We start from the raw sequence: 21,223 nt of genomic DNA, 5'->3' as shown, positions 1-21,223 counted from the left end.
TTCAGGTACAGGACCCAGTACTTGACTTGTTGAACCTCATGCTATTGTTGTCAGCCCAATCCAGCTGTCCAGATCGCTCCCAAGAGCCTTCCTGCCCTTCAGGAGATCAACATTCCCATCCAACTTAGTGTTTGGAAATTTACTGAGGGTGCCCTCCATCCCCTTGTCCAGATGATCTATAAAGATCTTGAACAGGATGGGGCCCAGTACTGAGCCTTATGGAACACTATGAGTGACCAGCTGTCAACTTGGTGCAGCATCATTCACTGCCATTCTCTGGGTTAAGTTGTTCCTTGTAAAGTAGTAATTTTTTTTTTACAACATTCCTTAAAATTAAGAATGTCTTTTTATCTTAACAGTTTTCTGTGACAAAAATGAAGCAAAATAATAGTGAATAAGAACATAATTTATAATTATCCATATAACCAGTGGTATTTATTCATATATGAAATAACTTAATTTATGTAATTTTAAGTTTAAATCCACCCGTAGGAGCCTTAAACTGAAAAACGCAATTGTACTTCTACATAATAATTGTGCCTTTGCTCTTATTGCCTTTCCTCAGCCTTGCCAGTCTTTTGCAGTAATAGTAGTAGTAGGTGTTTGTATCATGGTGAAAGTTAATCAAAGGGGAATATAAAACTTCAAAGAAACTGAAGCAGTAATGTGAAGGCTTAAATGATGTTTTGTTTGCTTTACTTGTTTAACTGCTGAATGAATAATAATTTATTTTTTAATGAATGAGGGTACCTCTGTGTCCTTGAAAGAAGTGACTATGGTTTGTGAAGAACCATGGTTAAGTGGGTATTGTTCCTGTCGAGTTGGTTTGGATTTACTGATCTAGGTTGCATGAAATGGAATGTACATCTTCTGAGTCATCCCAGCAAGGAGATGTGAAACAGATAGTGTTAGAGAAATAAAGATGCATCTGTTTTATACTCCCCATGATAAAAAATACTTTGCAGAATAAAGAATCTGCCTTGTCAGGACCATAGTCTTGGAAATACCAACTCCTTAAATATTCTCTCAGTCTGAACTAAGTTAAAGAGAAATGGTTAAAGGAGGTACAAGGAGCTTGCTTGAAAATTTGCCTCAGAAACAGCTGTAGTGTGAAGTTTTAGTTAATTTTATTCAGCACATATTACCCTTCAGTGTATTATACTATAGGCTTTGGGAACACAAGAATATTAGGCGGGCTTTCTGCTTCTGAATTGTCTTTATTATACAAAATTGTTCAGCTTATGAAAAGGTCCATAGCTACTGTGAATTACTTTGAAGTAAAGCATTCAATGGTCCTAGGTAGATTCTGTTGGTGCCTCTTGAATTGTGGGGCTCTGGGATAATTAAAGTGTGGGAACACCAAGTTTTATTGATCTGAAATGACTTCAGTGGTAAAAATGCTCATCTCACTCAAGATGACAGTACTCCTGGATACAGGTAGTAGGAAAAAAATCAGGAGTACAGCTGCAGGCATGGAAGTACACAGGAGCTTGCAGGCGGTCTAGTCCTTGGGCAGTGTTTGGGACTTCTTTTGTAGATTTGCATAACTAGTTGAATTTTTTGGGTAATACTTTAGATTCCTATCTATAGGTTGTCCATTAATATAACCTGAAAATTTTTATTAATGTTTTCTGCTTGTATTTTCCTCTCACATATGTGCTGAGATGAAAGCATTCCTGAAAACTAAGTTCATGATTGATTTGATTTCTTTTTAATGCTTATATTGCAGGAATTTGTTTTTCTATGGAAAACCCACCTCTCTTTTTCTAATTTCAGAGGTGATATTATAAAATGTGGCAGTTTATTGTTTTCTTCTAGCCTTTTAGAGGTCTTAAGTTTTAGGTATGATTTTTTTAATGTAGGAAAACATCTTCTGATCTCCTTTAATGATTTTTTATTTTAAATAGTGTGAGAAGGAAGTTTTACATTAGTTACTAATGCTGGTCTACCAGATTAAATTCTTTAACTTTGTTAATCTTCTTTTAAGAGTGTGCTGGGTTTTTAATTTAAAGTCGTCTAGTATGACTTAATTTCAGGGAAGTGAAAATCATGATATTGGTATAGTTTGAGAGCTCCAGATGAAAAGCACCTTTTGGTCTAAATACACATCCTTTTCAATTAGATACCTCAAATTGCTTCACTTGATGGCTAGTAGGTTGGACGTTTCAAAGATCTAGGTTAATTCAGCTCATGTGATGTACCTGCTTGTTGTGACAAGAAGGACTGATGCAAGTGGTTTTTTTTTTTCTTTTTTTTGACTTGGTAACACCCTGTAGCTCTGAATAGATAAAATCAGTGGGCTGAAATAAACTGTCTCCTGGACCTTGATCCAATACATGCTCAGATTGAAGCAGCTGGAAGCCATTTAAATCCATACCACAGTAGTATATCAGAGTCTGTCAAGTTATAGATGGAAGCCATTGACATATCTGGTTGTTTTCCAAGATTTTAACTTGAAGTTCTACTTTTAGTTAAAATGATAAAAATACTTCTATTTGGAAAAAAAAAATTCTGCATTTTCCTAAAATTTGAAATGTCATTCTGTATTGAAAAAAATTATTTTGTCATACCCATGCTTGTACTATCTATTTATTTATTTCTTTTACAGAAAATATAATGGTCATATTGAAAACAAACCCTTAACCATTCCAAAAGATATTGATCTTCATCTGGAAACAAAATCTGTAACAGAAAGGGACACTATTGGTAAGAGTATGCAACAATAATACATTATTTCGAATATATCCTGATTCTTTCTATCAAGTGTGTATTTGTAATTAATGCTGAAATGTCTTTTTTGTAGAATGTGGATAAATAGAATGCAAAACTGGTCATAAATGAGAAAGCAGGTAGTAGGGCTGAGTCTCCTTTATTGTTCTATGAGTGACAGTCAATAGCAGTGTTGTGGAAAAGGATGAGTAGATGACAGCCAATGTAAAGCATAACTTTATCAGTTATAGCAATATTAGACAGCACTGAAACAATCAGATGATTGTCTATTCAAAATAGAGTTTTTAACTTTGTGCAAGAAAATAACAATGGGTAGATGTCAAGTCATACTTTCTGCTCATCTAACATAAGGTATGTGCTGTAGTATTGGAACCTAAGCCCTTTCAGCCGTACATCTCAAACATTCAGGTAAAATGTTTAAAAATAACAAGCGACAGTACAGAAATATGCAGCATTAAGTGTTTTGAAGGAAGTGGAAAGTATGACTATTATTTTTTAGATGGGTGATTTTTGATTATTAAATAATAATCTGTCATTCTGTACAGAAAGGTCATATATGAGTATGTATGTGATACATATTTTCTTTCTACATTTTTATATTTATGTATACTCTGGACAAATATAGAAAGAAAGGATGTATATTCTCAGTTTAAATTGTAAGTGACAGCATATGTGTAACATAAATTAAGTTTTTGAAGTAAATAAACAAAACATTCACAAGTTTCAATTAGTGTTACTTACCTGAAATTATGTCATGTAATTGTCAACCTGAATGATACAAGGTAGGGTTTGACTCTGTTTGAAAAATAATATATACAATTTGTTTGTAAATCTAACCAGATTGTTATTTCAAAATAACAAGTGTAGGACTTGGAAATACTTAAGTTTGCCTAGTTTCATATCTTTGCCAACAGGTAGCTTGTAGTCAAGTCAAACATTCAGTAGTGTTTTCTCACTTTTGAATGTAGGGAAGGTGTTTGGGGGAGACAATTTGTGTGGTCACAAATGGTTCTTTGGAGTTTCCAGCTATGGAACTATGGAGTTTCCAACCTATGGGAACTCTCTCCATAACATCTAGCCTATATGCAACATAGTATGATTCCCAGAATTTTTACAATGAAGTTTACACAACGATTATTGCTTTATAGGATGTATTAACAAAATCTTGATGAGCAATCCATCAGGTATCTTAGATGGGGGGGTTTGTAAAATAAAAAGAACTGTTTATTTGTAATATAATAAATTATAGCCAGTGAGATTTCAATCTTTAACAAAGGGTCAAAACAAACCCTCTTACCTGGAATTGCAGCCAGACTCAATTGGAAAACTGTTTACTCTCTGTGTTGTGAAATCTAAATTAAGTATGCTTTTTGGATTGAGGATGTTAATGTATAAAAACTGAGGTGATAAAATAGTAAAACCTCTGAAGCCTTATAAATTTGAGTAGTTATTAAGTATTGGATGACAGAAGTAAAGAATGATGTTCACATTGTTAAGTAACTTTTTCATTGTTACATTTCACTTGGTTGATCTTGGTCTACCTAAATTTGACTTCAATACACTTAATGCACAGTTGAAAACCTCTTTTAATTGCTGCTCCATTCTATGTATATCAGTAACTGCCTTAAAACATACCTTTAACATTCACAAACATATATTTTTCAGCATTGCATTACTTTCCAGAATATCAGTGGTTGGTGGATTTCACTGTTGCAGCTACAGTTGTGTATGTGGTGACAGAGGTCTACTACAGCATTATGAAGCCCTCACAAGAAATGAATATCAGCATAGTGTGGTGTCTGCTTGTCTTGGGTTTTGCAGTGTATCCTTTTCTGTTGTGTTGAATCCCCCTCTACCTGTTCCGAATAGTTTACATAATTCTGCAATTCATATAAATCTCCATGCCACTGATGGGCGGGATGACACAAAAATATTTGGCATTTGGAAAAAGGGTCCTGTAATGCTATTGTTAAATAATACATACGCTGTACGTGCTCTTTGCAAATGCTGGTATCATTAGCTTGCTAACATTAATACCAGACCATTTAGGAGAAAAATGCATGTATGCAAAGATAGTTAGTGCTCATCTGTAGTATGTAGTGGTTCTAAACTAACTTGATTTTGTTCAATTTGGCAATCAGAAATGGTTATGTGTACATAAAGTACAGCTTTTGGAGAAGTTTGGAAATTTAGTGTGCGTCTTTTTTTCAATATGTTTAATCTGATACTTCTTGATCAGAATAGCACAGTGATGTGTATACTAGTTTACTGCAAAAATACATGTGTGAATTCATAATTTTAAAATACATTCAAGGTATTCTCACAGAAAATAAGGTATGTAAACAGTTGTAGAAACTGAGCTCTGTGAAAAGCTAAACTCACCTCTGAAACTGAGGGAAACAGAAGTGGAGTATTTAGGAAACAGGCATTATCAAACCATAAAATGTTTGTTTTGTTATGGAGGAGGCAGTTAATTTTTAAAATTTATTTTACTGGAGAAGGCATTATCACACATAGATGCTTGCATGGTGATTAACTGTGTACCATGTACGAATCCAGACTCCTGCTTTAGGGAGGAAAGTTACAGTTTAAAGATATGATTGGAGACAGAGCAGTAGAATGGAATAAGGGCTTTTAAGAGAGCATGTTAAAGAAAGGTGAACTGGGAAGTGAATTGCTACAGCTCCTCTGCTCCTTCAGCAGCTGAGAACAGAAAAAATGCCAAGTTACAGTTGATAAATGTCTTGAATATTCAAAATTGTTCCCTCTATATAAATGGCAGCTTTAAAGATTCTTAATGTGTTGCGGTTTGGTCAGTTGTTTTGTAATATCAGCAGTAGCTGCTGGTGTTATATAAAACCTTGAACTCTAATGTTTGGTTACATTTGGCTAAGAGTTCTGAATATGCTTCATGCTTGCCTGTCCTTGATGATTATTAAAATGTGTGGTGCCTTTATAGCATGGACAGGGGTTCTTTTCTAAGTATACTGGAGCATAAATCATAGAATTTCTCCAGAATTTTTTCCTTGTAATGTATAGAAACTTGCTAGAAGAGAAGGTCAACTCACATTTGGGAAAAAGAATGTCTGTTAGCATACTTCCAGATCAGGTATTTGCCCTTAGACATGTTGGTGAATAGATCCATGGTCCAAAAGGTGGTTTTTCTAGTCTACTGTGGGAAGAAAATCAGTGTCTGGCTCTTGGACACCTTTTAATTGTATCATAGCTATAGTATAGGTAATGTGTATTGTTGCTGGACATCCTTAATTTTTTTGGTGTGAGGTTGAGAATTTTACTTTAGTTTCTGCAGAAGGAAGGAGATAGAGATGGCTACTGTTTCAAAATCAGAAGATAGCCAACACCTTTCACTCTGATTTTTAAGGATGAGGGTGAGTTTAATAGAACTAATGGAAAAAAAAAGCTTCTAATACAAAAGCCACAATGTACTCTTAGATTTATCGGTGACAATGCCTTGTTTGCTTCATCTCTTTTATCTCAGGAGTAATCAATTTAAACAACCCTATAGTAATTGCAATTCTAGGTGAAACAGGGTTGTGAATTGTATATTGTAGGAAGACGTACAATACACAGTGTATTGGTAATAATTCCTGTGGTCAGTGGAACCTAGTTAGATGAGGTTTCAGAAGGGGTTCATTCCTGTATTGTGACATCAGGCTTTTGGGATGCAGAGAATACTTAAAAATTACTCAACTACTCACTAACTCAATATGTCAAGACCAGAAATTATTCTATGATAATGGAAGATTCAGAAAAATTTTGTTGCCTACATATTTTTGACAGAAAGCAGTCAACATGATATGTCAAAGTTAAATATAGAGCAATTTTGTGTTTTGTTGACAAGTGTTTCTTCTGTTTCATGCCAGTGTGTTAAAAGGTGAAAAGTTGTACTGAGGATACAGAGCAAGTTTGCAGATGATAGAAAACTGGGAGGAGCTGTTGACTCCCTTGAAAGCAGGGTGGCCCTGCAGAGTAACCTCAACAAAATCAAACCCAAAGAGATATGGGCAATCACCAACCATTCTAAGTTCAACAAGGGAAGGTGCTAGATTCTGCACCTGGGATGGGGCAACCCTGGTTGTATGGGCAGACCAGGGAATAGGAAGGTAGTGCCATAGAAAAGCACTGGTGCTGCTGGTTGGCAGAAAGTTGAGTGTGAGACATCAGTGCCCTGGCAACCAGGAGGGCAAACTGGCCCAGCTTGGCCAGTTTGTCCTGTGCTAAGCTTGGCCAGTTTGTCCTGTGCTAAGAAAGACATTCAGCTATTAAAGTGTCTAAATAAGCCACGAGGAGAATGAGGGAGGGGAAGCTGTATGAGGAGTGTCTGAGGTCACTTGGCCTGTTCAGCCTACAGCTTTCTTGTGAGGGAAGAGAAGGGGCAGACCCTGATCTCTTCTCTGTGGTGCCCAGTGACAGGATTCAAGTAAATGACCTGAAGTTAAGTTAGGCCAGGGAAGGCCTGAAGTTAAGTCAGGGAAGTTTAGATTGAATGTTAAGAAAAAGTTTTCACATGGAGGATGATTGATCACTGGAACTGGCTCCCTGGGGAGGTGATTGCAGCACCAAGCCTGACAGTTCAAGAAGCATTTGAACAGCGGTGTCGGGTGCATGGTGTGATTCTTGGGGATGGTGCTGTGTAGGCCCAGGAGCTGGAAGATCCTATGGGTCCCGTCCAACTCAGAATGTTCTCTGCTTCTGTGAATTCGGAGTTTTCATGTGTTTTAGTAGGAACAGAAGATGGATCTCTTTCATCTCAACATATGAACTATAAAATTAAAGAATTCCATAATCGCAGCAGTTTAAAAAATATCATTATTTTTGTAAAAGGGTATGCCATGATTTCTGCAATGTCTGCAACTAAATACAAAATGCAAAGTATACAATTCTATAATGCCTCTTGTGACAAAAAAAAAAACTAAATGAAGGGCGGAACTGGTGCAGGCATTCTATTAACTTATCACTAAATACTCCTAAATTATTCATTCAGTACATCCTGAATATTAGGTCTTGCAATGGAAGGAAGCGATGAAGCAAGCCATAATGCTTCAATCTTCTCCAACCCAAAAATAGGAGCAGTGGTCATGTGTAGTTTGCATAATCATGGATCTGCACTATAATTTTAGAATGCTTTGTTTTTCCTCCTTGAATTTTCCAAATCCCTCAGGCACAATCCATATTTGAAGTCATAAAGTATCTGGGGGGCATAAATCTGATGATAGATTAGGTTTGTTGATCACAAACTTATTAAGTCCTTTGTATAGTTTCAAGGTGTTTTCAATTTGTGATTAATGCCGCTAGCTATAAAAAGAGCCTTGGTTTAAGCATGTGTTATTAGAGAAACAACATCCAGAACACAGTCTGTATGATCTGTTATGTACCTCTTTTTGGGATGAGTTAAGTCTTCCTTTTAATGTATCAGTTCTTTCTGTAAAGTATAGAGGGGTCTGAAGGTGGTTACTGTATGAGATTAGAATTACTGGATGCTAATATCCACATAGTGCATATTAGAATCTTTCTGTGTATACATGAAATTCAGCAGGGTGTATATTAAATGCATGCTGCCTGTTGAAGCATAATCATTGTTTCTTGAGAGACTGATGACTGTTCAAATGTTTTACTGAATAGATACCCCCAAAAATGTTTTCCTGTACTCTTCATATTAATATTATTTCAGTATTAGAAATAGGCAAATTCAACTGCATTATTGTATAGTGGAGGAAAAAAGATTACACAGATTATACTTACAATCATTTTTTTTTCCTTTTTGTCTGTATTTTTTTTTCAAATCACCTAATGCCTGGAATTATCTCCAAATACTTTATTTAAATCGGGGCTGGATATTGCGTACCATTTAAATTATAATGAGCTGCAGTTCGTAGTAATAAGAGTGTATAATGAAAAGTTTATTCTAATCTGTTACACTTGAGAACTGATTTAAAAATGTGTAAAAAAGAATACTTTAAAAATATTTTTAAAACACCCTGATAACAGAGCAGGTGATGTCTTAAATGTTTGTCTTCATGACAGTAGGGCTAGATAAAAGGATGCTTGAGGAAATGGCTTAGTGGTGAACTTGCTGGTGTTAGGATGATGATTTGATTTGATCCTAAAAGTATTTTCCAAACAAAATGATTTATCTGAAAGGGGAGAAATATAAGTTCATCTTTTCATGTGTATTCTTTCTTACTCTAAGTAAGCCTAAATCAAAACGCTACGCCAGAGTATTCCTGGCTATGCGTTGTGAGATTATTATGCTTTAATGTGTTCTGTAATTTAACCTGAAATTGACTGAACACATAATACCTTCCAAAGAAATAAATACCCATCATAGCACAAACCTGTGGATGAACAGAATAAAATATTATAATTCTTATTTATAAGATTCTTTGTTATTTTACAAACTTGATTTTCCTTGACCTTTTCATTACATAGTAAGGTACTGTTTTCATTGACTACGCACTATTTCAAAGTTGAAGATGGAGGTGAAAGATCAGTCTGTGTCACCTTTGGTTTTTTCTTCTTTGTAAAAGCCATGGCAATACTCATAGTGACAGAAAACTATCTAGAGTTTGGATTGGAATCAGGTAACTCCTTTCTTTAGTGTTTGAAACAGCTGTAGTGTTTGCATGATCTGAATAAATTATTTCCAGAGTTTTTGAGAAAAGCTGTGTTAAAATGAATGCTGTAAGTTAAATGCTTCTAAGGAAATTTGCTCCGGAATGAAGATTCTAGATAATATCCTGTACCTTTTCCTACTGTTCTCTTAAATAGTCTATTTTTTGCCTAGGTTGTTTGTTTTGTTAATTGTATTTGCCTTCCAGTTACAGATTTAGCCCCCTTTGACTTCCATAGTAAAGTGTAGCTCCCTTACTGGAAAAGAATTTTAAAAGTTATCTTTTTTCATCTTCCCGAAGTGTTCAAATATTACAGATGTTGTTAATCAAGCTTTACTTTATTGTGCCAACTAATTAGCACATGAAAGAGCTCTGTTACACATATGAAAAATTGTTTAAAAAATGACTTGCTACCCAACGTTTTATTTCACAAAAAGGATTCTTTGTTTGTACTGTAATGGAAGAAATATATATGTCCCTGCAGGATTCTCGAATTTCTCAGAGAGTGCTATGCAGTTTCTCGAAAAACAAGGTTTGGAATCCCAGTAAGTTTCTGAAAATACACTTGTCTGTTTATTTGTGAATTTTTAACTTGTCTGTCTATATGTGAATTTATGAACCATTTGGATTTTGTTTGCAGGATTTTGTCTTGCATGTTTTGCTTTTGTACATGGCTATAATCCCTACAACACTTTAAAGAGATCAGTGGAAAGATCTGATAAGTACCCACAAGTAACTGAAGTTGCATTAAAGTTTTCATTTTAATATGGAGATAATTACTGACATTTTGATTGTAGTTCATAAAATATAGTTCAAAACTGTAAACACTTTTTTCACAGTATTTCCCTTCAAAAAGGATTGTTTAAATAGAGAAGTGTTTTTTGTCATTCCTATGGCATGTAAGAGGAGGAGTGTGCAAAAGCTACCAGATGGAGTTTGTGTTAAATTTCGTATTAGGAATAAATTGTGTTATTCATGTTTTCAGGTTATAGCTGTGTTCCTGTCATGCAAAAACATCTGCTTGCTACAGGGCATCCAAGCCTCATATAGACTGTTAAAGGAGCATGCCATATGTTGTGATATTACATAAATACACAATAAGCAGGCTTTGTATATTGCAAAATGGATTTCTGTTACAGTTCCTTATACTTGTGTGCTAAAATTTAGGGACCATTTCATCACTGGGAGCACATTGAATGTCTTGCTTGGTAGGTCTCAAGTATCATGCAGAAGCCATGGCATATCTCTATTTTTGAGGAACAGAAGCTTCCTCAAACTAGATCAGTGTAATTTATGAATAAACTCATGGGAAACCATTAACTGAATCCCATGTGTTTCTTAGCCTTTCTTTAATATACTTTCCTAAACTGTTGCGAAGTCACTACCTTCTGTATTCATTTTCATGTTGTTTGTTTAGTTATAAATTATTGCAGTGCTTTGCCTTTTTTAGCAGTACCCGAGTTAATGATGGTGTCTCTTGTTAGTTTAGGTGACATAGATTAAGAAAGGATCTGAAACTCATTTGAATCACTAGATTTGGTTTTGTTCTTATTGGATCTGCTAGTTACATTTCACTGTAACGATGATGGTTTTATTGTTTGTTTGAGGGTTTTGTTTTGTTCTCTTTTTTTCTTTGTGTAAACCTGTTTTTGTTAATTATGTGATTAATTCTGTGATTTCTTTGATCATAGATACTTTTCCCGTAGCTTTTCTTATGTACAATATTAATCAGTTAGAATAGACATGTTGTTGACCATGTGTACATTTCAGATAAATCTGTGAAAAGTTGCAGTAATAACAGTTTGATAGAGATTTTTAATGGATAATGGTAGAATAAAGTATCAATTTTGTCTTCAAGCAGTTAAACTTATGAAACATCTGTTCCTCTTAAAAACACAATCATGAAATTCGTTCTATTTTAGCTATTTCTGTTATGTAATTTGTTGCTAATTGCAATATAAAATTGTTCTTTTTTTTCTTCTATACTAACAAATTAATATCTCACAGTCAGTAAATTAGGTTTTCAGTTTTTCTAGGGAATAAGTAGATTATTTGGTTTGGTTTTGAAAGTATTTTTAAAAAATTTAATTTCTGATTGGTTTTTAATAATGCTAGTATTTTGGAGGAAGCCTATAGAATACTGTTGGCTTTTTTTATTAAATGTTAGATACTGTTGGATTGAAAGTAGTCTCTGATACTCCCCACTCCCCCAACGTCCTCAGCAAGAAAATGCTTACTTCCTTTCTTTTCTTTTAGGGGTCCTGTGTCTAAACTAACCTTCAAATTGTTCCTGGCTGTTCTGTGTTCACTTATTGGTGCTTTTTTGACATTCCCTGGCTTGCGACTGGCTCAAATGCATCTGGATGCTCTGAATTTAGCTACAGAAAAAATAACACAGTAAGAGAAAATATATGCAAATAGGTATATGCTACTCAGTCTTAAATCTTTTATGTCTAAAAGTGTCTAAGCAAACTATTCCAACAAGAAGGTAGTGACTTAAGACTTCTGTTGCTGCCTGCTTTTCGTATCTTGAGCAGATTTGCCACCTGCCACTTTCTGCTCAACCTGTGCTTTTGCCAGTCTGTTACATTCTTTGCCTTGTAATTAAGAGTCTCAATTAAAGGAGCTTTCCTTTCCTCCTGCAAAAACTCCACCATGAATGTCTCTGTGCCCAGCTTTCTTTCCACCATCATGTCTTTCCAGAAGTTAAGATAACCTTCAGGAAATACAAATATGACCACAGACTGTTTTTTTTCACCCACACTTACAGATGGGAATTATTCCTTTAATTAATTTAGCATAGGATAAAATGTAAAAATGACCCAGAATATTTAATGAGGGTCATATGTTAATACCAATTTAAAGGAGTATTTTCATTTTCTGCCGCCCTTCCATTTGGTAGTAAAATGTTCTGTCCAATTTAACTATTTTTCTTGAATATTCTCTGGTTGAGAGGGTGAAACTCCAAGTGGCTTTCACAGATCTTGACTGTTGATGTTTAGTACATGATAATGACAGATTCTGCAGCATAGGGCAGTTTAGGTATTCAGTGTGGTAAATTTCCTAAGAGAACCACTATGTTTTCCAGCAGGAAAATAATTTTTGTTCAAATTGCATTTTTTTTCCTTTCCCTTCAGGAATGCCCAGCTTAAAAATTAATCTGTTTGAAGTGAGTCCATCAGTCTTGGTGATTTATAAGCATTGAGTACACTTGCACTCAATGTAATTTTCTATGTAGCAGCCAGCTACTGGATTGTTTTATCTGTTGTTGCATTTCTGTCTGTGTGTAGACTGTGACTGAGTCACTTCCTAATCTGTTCTTTCCAGACAGATAAACTCCTTAGTTCTTAATTGCTATAGTTCTCACTATTTTAAAATTCTTTTCTCTAAGTATTCCAGCATCTTCCTTGATCAATGGACATAACATCCTAGGCAGAAATATAAACTCTCTGAAACAAAAATCCATTAATTAAGAACTAAAGGGCAATTAATATCCACTGAAGTGTGGTCATGAAAATTAAAACTTCTCCAGCTTCTTTAGGCGGTATCGGAACTGGTTGTTCAAGATAACTTTGTTCAACATCACCAAGTTATTTTTGAAAGTCTACCAATAGACTATTCAACTGGAACAATGTGAAAATTACATTAAATGAGTATTAAATGGATACATGATAAGGTATCCATATAATTAGATAAAGCCATTATAAAGAATATTTGTCAAGTGATAGGTTCTAACAAACCTGAAGAACATAACTTGTCCTTGCTGATGCATTTTTGCTAGTGTTATTGACTACACTTGTTTGACAGTGATTAAAGAGGGGGGATTGTAAATGAGGATGACTTGTCACTGATAGAAGCTCTCTAAGTTGGGTACTAAAACAATGTCTATCTTTGCAGTCAAATACATACTCTACTTAAAAAACCTCAACCAAAACAACTGCAAAGAAAAAGCTCACCAACTAAACAAAATACAAAAACAGCTTAAACCAAAGAAAAAATCATAATCAAACTAAAAGCCCCCACATCCCTCAAGCTGCCCGAAAAACCCACAAATCTCTCTTAAAACCCAACATAAGGACCAAAACAGAACAACTCAAAAATATCCAACACAAAATCTATTCCTTAATGGAATGGAACACTTAACTTGCAGGGAGCAATGACCATAGAAAGCCCCAAAACTTAAAGGTTAATGAGCAAGAACTATTTTACTAATATGTTCAAAATTATTATTGTGATTCTTTTATGAGTAAGTTCATTGTTTTTAGGTAAACAGAATAGAAATAAATCATCTGGTGTCCCTTTCAGTTTTGAGAACTGGTTTGATTTTTTTTCTTTGGCAGTAGTATCCTTACTTGCATATATTTGGAGTCCTCTTAACAAAGTTGTACAATTTTCATACACATTTCCTCCTTTGCCAGAGTCTGCATCAAGAGTATTTCAGCCTTACTTCCTGTTCCATTAAACACAAACAAAAACAAAACAAAAAGAACAAAAAAAATAGAGATTCTCACCACCCTTTGGCACACTGCAGTCCATTACTCCAGTCTGTTAACTCGTAGGATCTCCTAAATAGGTAGAAGCTCAGGTAAAAGGCTTTCACAATCTAATTAAATGCTTTGGGCAGATCCTTCGTGCTGTTGCATTCCCAAGCACCACTTAATAGCTAGCAGGGTTTATTTCTTTATCTGAAACCGAAGATCTAAATTTGTGTTTGATGACAGCTTCTGTATTATGCAAACATTTTAGTGGTTTTAGGAAGCTTGATAGTTGGCAATCAAGAAGGTCTTGTGTTCTTTAGAACGATTTTTGATTACATAGTTTTTTCTGTAGTGCAGAAGTACTGTAGTGAAGGTAGAGACAAACCTGATACTATTAGTGAGGAAACACTGCTAACAAAACAACCCAATCCCTTCAACTGTTCTCATTTCATTTTAGTAATGAAAAATGACTGGGGAAAATGGGTTTAGAAATAGAGAAGAAAATTCAGAAGTTTAGAAATAAAGAAGGATATTAATTTAAGGGAGAACTCCAGAAACTGTATCCCCTTTTAAAATTCTACTAGGTTGTACTCAAAGATTACTAAATAGTACCACTTTTATTTTTGTTGTGCAGTTTCGTACAGTATTTTTTTGGTCTGAGTATCTTTAATGTAAGTACCAACTTTAATTTAATCAGGGTTTCTAAATAAAATGCTTCATTAAACTGTGTAATCTGACCTCTGACAACTGTTTATCCTCTTCTTTTTAAAGCCAAAATCCAGTGTGATTTCACAATATATAATGTTACTGTTTTGTTGAAATGTAAGCCATACCTATAAAATAGGGAAGAAATTTTCTTATTTATCTTTCTTCCAATTATTTTAAAGTTAATATTTCTCCTTTTGAATCTGTATATACTTTCAACAATATGGTCATTGTTTTCATTTACTAAGTTTCGTGGTTTTTTTCTTTTTTCAGAACATTGCTACATATAAACTTCTTGGCACCTTTATTTATGGTTCTACTGTGGGTAAAACCAATCACTAAGGACTACATTATGAGCCCACCTTTGGGCAAAGAGAGCATTCCTTTGTAAGATTGCATTTAAAAGTTCTTTCTGGGGTATTGAGAACAAAACATTGTCTTAGTGCTCTTTGCAAGTTGAAGAACATGAAAGACTTTAATAGCATTGGCTGTCAGAGGTATTGTGGAAGATGCAGCTGAATTATAAGGAGCATCTGTTATTTCAAAAGAATGAGTTGCAGAATGTTGAGTGTTAAGATAGTGGTTCCCAAAAAACTACTGTCTCTTGATGACTCCTTGGCAGTAATGTGTTGTTTTTTGTGGGGGTGGAATATCACCTCGCTACCTGCTGGAACCTTATGTCTTGCATATTGGTGTAGGAGAGAAGTGGTTTCAGTGAAAACAGTGGTATGTTGGCATGAGAACTAAGCTAGGAGGTTTGTCTTAATATTTACATACTGATGAAGTGGTATTGAATTGATAGGTAAAATATTTAGAATATAGAAAGGGAGAGAGTATCCAGGAAGAGTGGTATTTGAAATGATGTATAAGTAGAGTTGATTGTCATTGTCACAATTAGTCTTGCTAATTCAAAATAGACTAGAAAGAGATGAGATAACCTTCTAAAGTGATCCTGTGACCATTGAGCTATTACATAAAACACAACAGATATACATATTTTGTATGTCTTCTGTTTCTCAGTTTGTCTTAAAATGAGGGTTGAGCTTTTACTGGGTATCTCAGGTAACTGAAGATACAATTTAGTACTAGATGCAATTTAGTGCTACCATTTACAATCTAGTACTATTTACTATCTAGTCCTGTGTGTTCAAAAACCCCTAATTATCCGAGAAATCTTCGTTTTTAGTGTCCAGCCTTCATTTCTTAGAATTTAGGCAGTTAAGAACTGCTATTGTTTACAGACAAATGAATACTAATTTGGATCTGTGCTGTGGGGCTACTGAGAAGTAATGGGAAAGAGAAGTAGAAGGCATTACTTGCATGTGAACTTCATAACTATAGTTTGTGTGTTAACTGTTTTTGACAATTTGTCTCAAGATTACTTTACACATTATAAAAACAAATAACTGTAGCAGTAGGTGGTCTTTGGAAAACAGCATTACCCTTTTTCTTTATCCACAGAATGTCAGAAGATACATTTGATACAATCAGATTGTGGATTATAATCCTGTTGTGTGTTTTACGGTTGGCTATGATGCGTCATCACTTACAGGCCTATCTGAATTTAGCCCAGAAAAGCGTGGAGCAGATGAAAAAGGAAGCTGGTAGAATAAGTATGGTTGATTTACAAAAAATGGTAAGTATGGTGGCACTTAGATTATGAATTTGTAGTATTTTGACTGTGGAAATGATTTTTTTCTAATTTGTTGTATTCTGTGGCAGCAGAGCTCAAATCTGAATGAAGCTTTGTAGACTATATCTCCTATAAAAATACAGAAAAATCCGGCAAACCAAAATACGGAGAGATGTATCATCTCTGTTATGCAGGTAGTTTGTCCTGGGTTATTTGGAAGTTTTATAGAAGATCCCTTCCAAGGAGTGGTGATCTGTAACTACAACATGGGAAAGAAAAAATTGAATTTTTATTGAAGGGTAATATACTGTTACCAACTATGATTTTTAAATTGAGGGAAAATTTATGACAAGGTGGTTATATTTTGGAATAAAATGACAGATGCTTGATTCTGTCAGACCATTTAGAAGTGCACCAGCCTAGTTAAAAAATTACTTATCGTATTGTGGACAAAATTTCCAAGGTTTCTTTTTTTTAAAGAAAAGTAGTAAAGCATACCTTGAATAAATGGATGAGATAGAATGGCTGTTGTGTGTTGTCTGGAAAAGAAACTTACGTTTTTATTGTTGTATGATAGTGCTGTCTAATGATTCTGATAAGTTGGGGTCTGTTTCAGGCAGAATATTTGAAGCATGCCGTAAGACAGAGACTCCTCTTCTAGGATTGTCATTATTACATGTAGTTACACTAAGTGTCTAAATGCCATAGTCTGAAGGTGCAGTAGTTATTTACAAAGTGGCTAGGAATTTGTTCCAGGAAAAAAGACTACAAAGTACATGTAGTAGCAGCTGGTTAGGATGGAACTGTGCCAGTTGCTGTAAATGTGCTATTTTAATACTGGGAATTTTATTCCTGTCTGTAAAACATTAATGTCTTCTCTGTGTGGCATTTCTTATATCCATTTCTCCATCTTCATATATTCTGTTTAAGAAGGCCATAGTTACTAGATGGCCTATGACTTGTTTTGTTTTACTAATCATATCTGCTTTACCTTTTTTAGGAATTTGTGCCAGTGAATTCTTTCCTGTCTGTCATTCTACAGTGATCGTTACTTTTTAATTTGTTATTTTTGTCATATTCCATAAATTTTTTGACAATTTTTTTTGTCTTATGCTTTTTCTTCTGTCAGTGTCTTACTACTTTTCTTTCTCATGTTAATTTTTTGATACATGCTCATTAAGAAGCCTGTTGAGAGGTATTCCCAAAACTATCACATCTATCTTCATCATTTTTGCCAACCTGCATTCTCTTCTTTTATAAAACATGAGTAGTTTTATTTCACTGCTTGCTTGCTCTTATTTTATAACTTTTTCGCGTCTTTATTTAATTTAATCTTTTTGGTCAATAGAATACATAATGTTACAATCTTGAGAAAAATGGAACCTGAGGGAGGGATATATCTGAATGGACTTTGATGAACCATGGTGTATGACTGAAATAAAGATCATTTAAATGCTGCTGTTGATCTAATGAAAACTCAAGTTACCATTGTTTCTGAAATACAAATGTTTTCCAGCTGAAAATCTTAAAAATATCTCACTTTTGAAAAAGGACTGTAATATTAATGAAGCTTTCATTTACCTTTTATGGGGCTTCAGACTACTACTTCATTTTTGAAATAGGATTTAGCTGGTAAATGGCCGTGAACTTGAAAAATTAAACATATATATTTAATTTTGTTTCTGGTGTATTAAAGTAGGAGTCATTGAATAATGGCATACAGTTTGCAGAAGCAAAATTGATTCTCTATTTTTTAACAGATTTGATGCTTTTAATTATTTTCTTTCAGCCCTTCTTTTCAGTTTTGTAAATGTCCTGAAACTAGAATTCATTATGGGGATTTCTTTAATAGGTCTTTTGAAGACAGTATGTCCCATGCCAGGAGTTACTAGAAAATTCTTAAAACAGCTTTAGTGCATAAATACTGTTTTTTTTAATAAATTGTTTTTTCTAGACGTGTCCATAAAAGTCTGCTTTGATGAAGCAGGAATCATGAACTTATACTCTTTCTTTTTTCTAGGTGGCTCGGGTATTCTATTATCTCTGTGTAATTGCACTGCAGTATGTTGCACCATTGGTAATGCTTCTTCACACAACTCTGCTTTTAAAAACACTAGGTAGGCAAAATTGGATCAACAGTAGTTTATTCTATTCTACAGAGAGCTTTTTTTATTTTCACCTGAGTAAAGAGAATTAGAATTCATGAGTATTTGCAATACAAAAACATCTTGTAGTTTCCTGTAATTTAAAACATTCATATGTGTCTTGTAAGTAGTTATTTCTGTTGCTGCTTTCGATATCTTCCAATTACATGCTAATTTGTTTTATTTATTTCTGAGAGATTGTGTAATGCAATAAATTAAACTGTTTACTTCTGTTGAAATATTTGTCTATTTAGAAGGATTTAAAAAGTGGACTGTATAAAGTATGATTGACTCTACTTCATTAACGTCTCATACACGAATTTTTCAGCTTTTTTATCATTAGTAGGCTTTTAGAATGGAAATTGTGAGATAGAGGGTTCATGTAGTTAGTGGGAGATCTGAAGTAGCTCTGGTTTGGGTTTTTTTTCTTTCTTTCTTTCCTGTGAGACTTGTATTTCATAGCCTGCCATGCGGTTGTATCATTCTCTTTGCAAAAAGGCAGTGCATGGAGATTGGCTTTATTTAGTTGTGATTCATCCTGCCTTAGAGTAGACGTCTCCATCTGGTAAGATCAGTCATACCCAGGACATACATAGGTTTCAAGGCAGCTATATCACATGTAGATGTTAGGATGTCAAAATACAAGATGAATCCTACTCCAGGGTGAAGTAGGATTGATTCATCCCACTTCCTGATATGACCAGGAAGTCATGCAGATGAATATACTTTGTATTTACAAAGTTATAAAAACAGCATTTTGTGTATGTGTGTGTGTGTGTGTGTGTGTTTTAAAAATATATCAAAGACCTGTAGAGTGATTGAATTAACATAAGTTGAATTTAATTCTACAAAAGTCAGTTACTTGTTTATTTTTAACAGGTAATTATTCTTGGGGCATCTACCCAGGATTGAATTCTGACACTCCAGTAGAAAGCAGTCTGCTTCCCAATTCTGTTTATTCTGCGTCTCCACCTGCTGATGGAAAGATGAAAGTAACTGTAGTACAAATAACGATGGCTCTGGGAAGCCTAAAGAATATTTTCACTCCTCTCCTGTTCCGGGGACTCTTGTCTTTCCTCACATGGTGGATTGCTGCTTGCCTTTTTTCTACAAGCCTTTTTGGTCTCTTCTATCACCAGTACCTGACTGTGGCATGAACAAGTCAACAGACTGAGCAAGTGTGAGGTCAAATTCAAGATACAAGGTATCCCAGGTACCCAAGAGGAGATGAAGAGAAAAGAAGACTATATATGTGAAGAGAAGACATATCATAATTATTTTTAAAGACTTCCTTGGTGTTCTCAGGGTGAATAATCTTAAAATGTTTAAAATTGCGACTGGGTTGGTTATTTTTGTTACCCAAATGGTAGGTAACTAATTCAGTTATAGTCCTGGGACTGACTGACGTTATTGTGTTGTAGATGGTGATAAGCATGCTGAAAAGATATGACCTCTGGGTATCTTGGTTTCCATAAACAGTGAGCCAAACTCAAAAATTTGGTTTTTAAGCATCAACAGTCACTGACTGAACTGTATTCAAAGGGTACTGGACATAGTGATGGTGGCTGCCTATCAATTAAGTCCTGAAACTGAGCCATACAAGTGAAAGGAGAGAGAGGGGATTTTAAAAAATAGATCTGTTGGATAGCTATTGATCACTTTTCTCCTTGAAAAATTAAAAATCCAACAGGACAAAAGAGATACTGTATATTACAGTAAGGAAAGTTGTATAAAATATAAATTAAACAGGAGTAGATGTATGTACCTGACAGGTATTGCTGCCTACATATTTTGCAGGAGTGCTTGTGCAGTAAGAAGAGAGTTATGACAATTATATTATTTCAGTTCCTGCAGTCATTTTGAATTAATGGCCATCTGTATTGGTGCTAGTATTGATCCACACATTGCATCTGGATCTTTTAAATTTCTTCATTTGAGGTAGTAGATAAATTCCACTGAGTTTACAAAAGAATAGAAAATAATTAGTGACACCAGTCAAACATTTCAAAACAAAACAGTCTAATCCTGCTGACTGCTAGTGTATGTATATGTGTAATGTACATATATATTATATATCAAATATATAATATATATGAAGATATGAAATATGGAATCTTTATTTTAAATTCCTGAATGTATCTTACAGAGCTATAGGAGAGGTGTGTATATATATCTAGTAATTTCAAGATTCCCTTTTGAAATTAAACTTTTAAATTTTTTTCTTTTTTTTTTTTCTTTTTTTTTTCAGTTAAGTTGAAAGGGCTGTTTGGTTTTTGTGCCTCTTTAGAGGTACTTAACTATACTAAAGAACTTACTATGTCTTGGAAGAAAAGATCTACCTAAACTGTTAATCCTAAAATTTCTGTTCTGTCAAATCATCATCTTTTGTCACTTTAATCTGTGCTAACTTGACCATATAATGATAATTAATATATCTTTGCTTCAGAAATAGATTTTCTGTATAATAAAACCGCCATGTAGTAAGAAAAAGAGCAAAGTATTAACTTTACAATTTTTGCTTAACTGGATAGATATATTCCAGTCATAAAATTATTTACAGTTTTTCAGATGTTTTGTGTATTTGCAAAACAGGAATGGGGATTTATATGCAGTAGCTTTTTTAAACAGTTAATATTGATCTTCACAGAGGTCAGTGGGTTTTTTAGCTAATACTGGCTGGTTTTATGTTACTGTTCTTTTTCTCTTGAATTTGTGTACAGCTTTGGCATATAATAAGCATTTATAAATGGAAAAGCTTAACTAATTTTTAATATGTAGCAAACCTACCATATGGGAGAACAAACTCAATGAATGCAGAAAGTCGAGATTTTAAGCTGGTGATAAACTATCTTGCTGTGTTGAAAGCTTTTAAAGTTATTTATTAGTTTGTTAAGTTGCATT

General features: G+C 34.3%; 1 protein-coding gene across 2 annotated transcripts in view; it reads left to right on the top strand.

Moving 5' to 3' along the window:
- TMEM161B (transmembrane protein 161B) overlaps window positions 1–20,819 on the top strand; it is a 33,116-nt gene extending 12,297 nt beyond the window's left edge. The window contains exons 4-12 of one of the 2 annotated variants that reach the window (XM_064735485.1): window positions 2,609–2,706; window positions 4,396–4,552; window positions 9,181–9,332; window positions 9,847–9,907; window positions 11,619–11,759; window positions 14,819–14,932; window positions 16,007–16,181; window positions 18,199–18,295; window positions 19,202–20,819. In XM_064735485.1, the coding sequence (XP_064591555.1) occupies window positions 2,609–2,706; window positions 4,396–4,552; window positions 9,181–9,332; window positions 9,847–9,907; window positions 11,619–11,759; window positions 14,819–14,932; window positions 16,007–16,181; window positions 18,199–18,295; window positions 19,202–19,479 (1,273 nt within the window). In that variant the 3' untranslated portion in view covers window positions 19,480–20,819. The remainder of the gene's footprint in view (window positions 1–2,608; window positions 2,707–4,395; window positions 4,553–9,180; window positions 9,333–9,846; window positions 9,908–11,618; window positions 11,760–14,818; window positions 14,933–16,006; window positions 16,182–18,198; window positions 18,296–19,201) is intronic. The other variant, XM_064735486.1, reaches the window with a different exon arrangement.
- The last annotated feature ends 404 nt before the right edge of the window (window positions 20,820–21,223 follow it).

The sequence above is a fragment of the Zonotrichia leucophrys genome, chromosome Z (assembly GCF_028769735.1).
Source record: "Zonotrichia leucophrys gambelii isolate GWCS_2022_RI chromosome Z, RI_Zleu_2.0, whole genome shotgun sequence".
NCBI lineage: Eukaryota > Metazoa > Chordata > Aves > Passeriformes > Passerellidae > Zonotrichia > Zonotrichia leucophrys.
Note: the sequence above shows the minus strand (reverse complement) of the source record. Positions and strands in the feature narration are given on the sequence as shown.